This window comes from Manihot esculenta, chromosome 10, assembly GCF_001659605.2.
Source record: "Manihot esculenta cultivar AM560-2 chromosome 10, M.esculenta_v8, whole genome shotgun sequence".
In the NCBI taxonomy this organism is placed as follows: Eukaryota; Viridiplantae; Streptophyta; class Magnoliopsida; order Malpighiales; family Euphorbiaceae; genus Manihot; species Manihot esculenta.
The window spans coordinates 25,049,969-25,057,649 of NC_035170.2; the positions used below are offsets into that span (position 1 = coordinate 25,049,969).

General features: G+C 32.0%; 1 protein-coding gene across 1 annotated transcript; it reads right to left on the bottom strand.

Moving 5' to 3' along the window:
- Positions 1–3,912: 3,912 nt before the first annotated feature.
- LOC110624559 (disease resistance protein RPM1) lies at positions 3,913–7,055 on the bottom strand. Its single transcript, XM_021769754.2, has one exon. It carries the CDS (start codon positions 6,854–6,856, stop codon positions 4,049–4,051), a length of 2,808 nt encoding a protein of 935 aa, XP_021625446.1. The 5' UTR covers positions 6,857–7,055; the 3' UTR covers positions 3,913–4,048.
- Between the last annotated feature and the right edge of the window lie 626 nt (positions 7,056–7,681).

Below are 7,681 nucleotides of genomic sequence, written 5' to 3' on the forward strand. Positions count from 1 at the left end.
AAATTAATGATGCTTCTCATATAGCAAAACTGTTTTTCCAGGAGATTGTTCGCTTAGATGGTGTCCCCAAGACCATTACTTCTGACAGAGATGTGAAGTTTCTAGCTCACTTCTGGGTGACTTTATGGAAATGTTTTGGGACTGAACTTCGATACAGCAGTGCTGCCCATCCCCAAACTGATGGACAAACTGAAGTCGTGAACCGAACGCTTGGCAATCTTCTACGCTGCATCTGCAGTAACAAGAAAATTGCTTGGGATCTTGCTCTTGCCCAAGCAGAATTTGCTTACAATAGTGCGATTCACAGCTCCACAAAGATGTCACCGTTTGCTATTGTGTACAGGAAAGTCTCAGCGCATACAGTTGATCTTATCGCACTTCCCACAGGTTATCACAACAGTCTTGCAGCAAGCAACCTGGCAAAGCAGCACGTGGATATTTTCAAGCAAGTACAACAATGTCTTACGGAAGCCAATGATAAATATAAAGTTACAGCTAATAAACATAAGCGTTTCAAATCTTTCAATGTCGGTGATCAAGTTATGGTGTATTTACGCAAGGAACGTGGTGGAGGACAGAAAAAACTGGATGCCAAGAAGATTGGTCCATTCCGGATCATTCAGAAGATTAATGACAATGCCTATGTTCTTGACCTCCCACATGAGATGAAAATTTCCAAGACGTTTAACGTGGCGGATCTATTTCAGTACTATCCTGCTGAAGACAACTCGAGGTCGAGTTCTTTACAAGTGGAAGAGAATGATATGGAGCAGTTAGCCTTGGACTTTACGGCAAACTTGGACCGGACCTAACTTTTGTATTTTAATTATTATTTTTGGATATTTTGGATATTTTCATAATTTTGTACATTAGGGTTTTGTTTCTATTATAAATAGTCTCATTGGCTATTAGAAAGGCACTTTTCAATTTTTGAGAAATTTCAATAAGATTTTTAGTCTTTTATCATATCTTTTCTCTTGTTTCGTCTTAACTAAACGATATTAGTTGAAACTCTTGACAGACTCTAAATAGTCCTTTATCAATTAAATTACTATAATTCTTATGTTTTAAAATTCAATTAGAATATTATCTTTCAACATAATACTAATTTATTTTAATTTTAAATATTTATATTGATTAATTTATATAATTTTAATTATTTATATATTATTTAATTTTTATAATTTTAATTATTTATATTATTTTATTTTTTATTAATAAAGATAAATTGATTAATTTTTTTTATAAAAATCTAATGCAAGTGTTATATATTTAAAATTACCGATACTAGAAGAATTAGTTGTTGTTTGAGTCGGTTAGAAATCAGTATAGAAATGCTACAAGCACTCCATGAAAAATCATCTTCAAAAGGTTTTAAGCTCCATAGATCTGCTAGAAAAATCAAACTCCCACGCAAAATCAAAGTCAGAGGAAGTCCAACTAAAAGCCGATAAAAAAAAATATAATTTGAAATTAAAATATAATTTAATAAAATTGTTAAAACACATAAGGGTCATTTTTAAAAGAAATATTTTTAGAAATTAAAAATTAGATAAAAGTTAATTTAATTATATTTAAAAATAAAATTTAAACTATAATTAAAAATATATATTAATCAGTATGGATATTCATCTAATTAAGTTATATTTTAAACAAATTAGTGGTTCTTCCTTAATCGTTATAAGATATTTTTTATTTTTTGAGATTAAAGCGTCGTATGTTGTTTTGGTTGTAGTTTTTTATCTTTTGAGGTAGAATAACCATTGGTTTCGGCGTCTATTTTAACACCTTCCTTCCGTTTGATTTCCCTTTCCTTTGTCAAACGCATTAATGATTTTTATTTGGTTTTTTACTATTTCGTTTGTATATTTTGTGATACCCATAAAAGGATTTTTTTAAATTTATTTTTTAAAGTTGCTCCATTTTTTTTCAATGAAGACTATTAAACTGTGTGACATCGGTATTACGGAATCGTATCGCTATATCTAATAATCACCGCTTCTGCATCATAACTTCTATCGTGGTTTCCTCCTCGAATATCATGGTGTTTGCTATTTCAGAGCAGTTTTGAATATATTTTTTCATCAACCTTTCCTGTTTTATTTTTATTTGCATGTTACGTAATGTTGATATTTGAGTTTTCTTGATTTTTCGGTTGTTTGTGTATGTTATTGATAATATCTACTGTTGTGAATTTTTAGATGGTGTAGGCTGTGCTGTGGGTTAATGGCTGGTTTTTTTTTTTAATTTTGTTTTGGTTGATTTTAATTTTGTGGGTTTGATTGATGAATTTTTACAGAATCATATAAGATTTTAATTCTTTTATAATAATTTTTTAAAATTAAAAATAATAGAATACTTTCATTTCAAATAATAAAATTACTAAAAAATTAAATTTTTATAAAATTTTTTATTTCAGACGGAAATATTATTTTTATGAGATTTGAATTCGCTTATTAAGGTGTGTTTCTAAATTTATAGTTAATTAAACTAATTTATAAAGTTTAAAAATTAAATAGCTTATTTGTTTATAATATTTTATGAACTTGTCAGTAGAGTGATCAACTTTTTAATTTGCGGGTTATAAAATACTAAAATTATAGACTAAATTAACTAAAAAAATTACTATATTACTCTTATTTAATTTTAAAATTTTATCACATATTTTATTTAATATTATTTTTAATAATTTAAATAATAAATATATTTATAAACTACTTATTATTAAATATATCAACGGATTATTAATAATTAATGATGTATAAATATTTTAATTAAATACATAATTACTCAAAATTTAAACGGTTATAAGGTTGTTCACTTATACAAATCTGAAGCAGTTTTTCTAAAAAAATTTTCAAAAAAACTGAAAAAATAGAGTTATATGTTCACACGTGTTAATTTTCCAAATAAAAAAAATTGGAAAACAGGTTTTAGTTTTATAATATTTAACTAGATTTAAAAATAGTTAAAATTAGTTATATTATTAAAATATAAATTATTAATACATAGAAAAAAAATTAAAAGTAAAACTAATTAAGTTTTAAAAAAATTTAAAAATTTTAATTTTTTTTAATTATAAAAGTTACGAGTATTTTTTATTATTTTAAATTTGAAAATGATTTTTTATTATTAACATATCAACATATTTTCCATATTTTTACTTATTTTTCATAGAAAATGAAAACTCAATTTTTTTAGAAAGAAAATACAAATAAAATATTATTTTTCATAAATAAATACACCCTATAAGTTTCAAATAGTTTATAAATCAATTTCTATGACCTAAGTGAAACACCCGAGAGATGACCATAGTTTGAAAAATACACTCTAGTTAAACGGTTGGTAGAACCGCCGGTAGAGGCATCGGTACTGGATTTTGTACATCCGATTTTTATTAAGTCTACAAGAGAGAACCGGTTCGTATTTGTACCGGAAATAGAATCAAACGAGCTTTTACCCTTTTGTTCCACATGAGATTTCTGTTCTCGTTGAGCTTATCTTAGGACACAACAGATATGCCACTCCAGCCAAATTTCTCATCCGACAATGTCTTCCGCTGGATCAACGGAATAAATTAAATAGTATGATAATGGAAGAAGGGAAAAGTCCATAATTATGACCCTATTTATTTTTCCTAGACGTGGGCAGGTTTCGAGCTAAGAGATTTGATCTAATATAACAAAAGCTCGAAAAATCAAAATTCAATCTATTGGAGTTAATGGGTCGGTAGGATTATAAATCTCTATGCATCGGGACCTGTCCATAATAGAGGAATTAAATGATGGACGAAAGGGAAATCCGAAAATAAAACTCACTCATATATTAAAATCCTACTTTTTTCTGAATCTCATGGATCTCAATTCATTACCCGAGTTTTTTTGAGAATAGTAAATAGGAATATAAGATAATATACACAAATATTTAAAAATTAGGTAAATCAATTACACATAGCTTGAATGGATGACCACTATTTACATGAAAATAAAAGAAGAAACAAAGATATTAAAAACAGGAAAAAAAGAAGCAGATACTTCATAACAATACACTAATAATGATTCTTATGGCTGGACTGGCCATAATGTTTATCATCTCTAAAAGAATTTAAAGAGAAGGAATCCCAATTACCATTATTCCAATAGGAAAAATGAACTTCTGGCACATGCTCAACCTTCCAATAATCTCCATGCTCTCCATTGGGATCCATTTTCATGATTAATTCTATAGGCATATTGATGAATTCCACAAGCTTCAGCTCAACCAAGTGCTGAATTCCCACTGGAACTTTCTGCAATGAATGACAGCTCTGAACAATTAGCTTTTCAAGACAGGGCATTGCTCCCTTCTCCACCATTATTTCTTCAAGCTTTTCTAATTTGTTTAATCCTAAGGACTTTAGTTTCTGAAACCCTTTGTGCTGAAAACGAAGTTCCTTTGCATTATATGCCTGTACAAGATCAAGATGAACCAGCCCGGGCAAACACTGAAGAGAAACAATTGGATCATCACTTAATTTACTCCATTTCAATACCACCTTTACCAAGCTTTCAAGTGAAGGAATCCAATCTGGTAGTTTCTGTAATCTTCCTGCCAAGTATAGTCGTTGAAGAAATCTAGGAGGAGTTGATAAGCTCTCCAAATCTATGATCTCGCTTTCGTCCATTGAAGTGATTGATAATGCACGAAGATTCATCAGTTTTTCAATGGAAGAACACAGAGCCATCCCATCTTTTTCTTTTAATTTTACAATGCCTAATCTCCTCAGGTTATGAAGCTTTGCCAGTTCTTGCATAAGGCTACCACCTTGATCGACCTCTACGAAGCAAAGCTTTTGTAAAGACTTCAGCTGGCTGCCAATAAGAGCTGGTGGCTTGAAACCATTTTTGGTGTAGATCTCATAGGCAGATGAAATTTCATAACGATAGACCAGTAGGTGACGAAGTTTCCCAAGTTTCAGAATCTCATCAGGCAATTCCGTTACATTTGCATGTTTGAGATCCAATGTTTCCAAGTTCTGCAACTTACCAATGGATCTTGGCATGGAATTCACCTTTGTATTCCTCAAACTTAGATACTTCAAAAGCGAGAGGCTGACTATTTCTTTAGGAAATTCCTTCAGAGGTGCACCTTCCAGATCCAGAACATTGAGCAGCCTTGACTGATTAAAAGCCGAATGAAATACGGGAGATAAAGAATCTCCTGCCCAAAACATTAGCAGGGAACGAAGCCGCTGAGAAGCTATATGCTGCATGTTCGGTATGGTATCATGCAACGATATACGTCTGAATTTTCCATGCCAAATCTTGCTTTGGGTATTGACTATTGTTATAAAGTCTTGATCTCTTGCCTTTGAAATGACAATCTCATGAAGAAGTTCATGGATGCGGCAAGTTTTGACACGACCATCAATGGTAGCTTTTACCAGCTGAACTAAGTTTCTCTTGATGAGCTCAGTTAGGTAGGCTTCTGCAACTTCCTCCAGGGTCATTCCTTCTCTTTCGTTGACGAATCCCTCTGCTATCCACAGTCGAATAAGTCTCGAAGTCTTAATCAGGGAATCCTGAGGAAACACGCTGAAGTATAACAGACACGGTTTGAGATAGTGAGGCAAATCAATGTAACTGAGAGATAGTACGCTTCTCAAATTCATCAAACTATCATTACAACCAAGAGTTCGATGAATCATATCCCATTGATCTATTCTGTTCTGGTCTTTTGCTGCTAGAACACCACTTACTGTAACAATAGCAAGTGGCAATCCTTCACATTTGTGGAGGATTTTTTCTGATACATCTTCCAAATGTGGAGGGCAAGAGTTGTTCTTAAATGTTTTCTTGCAGAACAAAGTCCATGAATCTTCAGGGGACAATGGATTCAAAGCGTAGACTTTTTCAGGGGATTTCATTGCGGCAACTGTGACGATTCGGGTCGTGAGCAATATTCGGCTGCCGAAGTTGTTTCTGGGCAATGCACGAACAAAAGCATCAAAGGCATAAGTGTCCCACACATCATCTAAGACAATAAGGTACCTTCTTTGACGAAGAAATTCATTGATAGCTGTTATTAGCTTAACTTTATCCTCTCCCTCGCTGACCATCTCAAAATGACCTGCGGATTTATTAGGCACACGGAAGAGTTGTTGAATTAGATCTTTAAGAAGGTCCTCTATCTTGAAAGATTGAGAAACTGTGATCCAAGCTCGAAGTTTGAAGTGTTTCTTCACTTCTGCGTCGTCGTACACTATTCTCGCCAAGGTACTCTTCCCCAAACCTCCCATTCCAACCACTGACACCACTTCACGATCAGATTCGCCTCTAACAAGCCAATTGATAAGCCGATTTTTGGCCCCATCGATTCCCACTAGATTATCTTCTTCAATTGAGGAAGGGGTTTGTCGTGGTTTTGGCAGATGTGATGAACTGTTGGTGTAGTTCAAATCTTTCGCCATTATGTCATTTTTCATCGAGTAACTCCGATGTGATCCTACGATATCTGCTACTCTGGATCTGATCTTTTGCATTTCCGAAGCAATTCGACGGCGAGCTTCCAGACTATTGATACAGCGAGTGGCTTTCCGAAGAGAAGCGTAGAAACCATTCCCATGATCCCGAGCAAGATGCAGCTTGAACCGATCAAGAGCATCTTCCATGTCATAAACGATATCTATGACGGCCTTGAGCCACGAGTTGAGGGAAGTGTCGCTGGTCTCCTCCATTGCATCTGCAACTCTGAACAAACTCTTCATGGACTCAAGTTCATAACAGATATACTCAGTGTCTGCAGGAACCCTGGACAATAAGTTATCGTCTTCTTGGGTGAGTTTCTTAAGTAGCAAGTTCAGGGAACATTCGGCCATTGCAAATGGTGTTGACAGAATTAGATTAGTCAGAGTTTCAGAGGAAGATTGGAATCAATCCATAGGAGAGACATTGAAATGGAGGAAAGATGTCGATTGTTAGGGCTAAATTAGCAGGTTTGGGTGATTTGTTTTCCAACTGGCCACGATGGTTAAAAGGACGACGATGAGTTCTTTGCTTGTGAGTGTACGCCTCTCCAATACCACCATCAGAATCAATGATTCATTTATTTTTACAACTACATAATATAATATTATTTTTTAATAATATAATATTATTTTTAATCATTAAATTAGATTAGATTAGACAAATATTTTTATATCTTTATTAAATGTAAAATCACATCAATATTTAAATTTTATTTGATAATTTATTATATTAATTTGATATTAATGCTGATTGTGAAATCAATCTAAAAAATTATGTTTATTAAAATATCCTAACATACAACTCAAAAATTGAAATTGAATACTCATATTTAACTTAATATATTAAAAAGCATAAAGTTAAAGTTATAAATTCAGAAATATTGTCTGGTGAAAAAAAAATATTTGAATAAATATATCAAATCTCAATCTGCCTTGGTAACGTAAAATTAGTACGGTATAATCTTTCGAATCGAACTGAATCAAAAAAATTAAAAATTAAATTTTAAAAATATTAAAAATTAAATTAAATCGATTATTAAGATATAATCAAATCGATAAAAATTAATTCGGTTTGATTATATTAAAATCAAAGTTTATAAATTTATTACGTTTGGACTTGCGCTATTAGCTGGATTGGATAAGGGTTAGTATAATAGCATATAGTAAAATTGGTAA

Excerpts from the sequence above, each read along its gene's own strand:
- LOC110624559 (XM_021769754.2), bottom strand. The coding sequence starts at position 6,856 with ATGGCCGAATGTTCCCTGAACTTGCTACTTAAGAAACTCACCCAAGAA.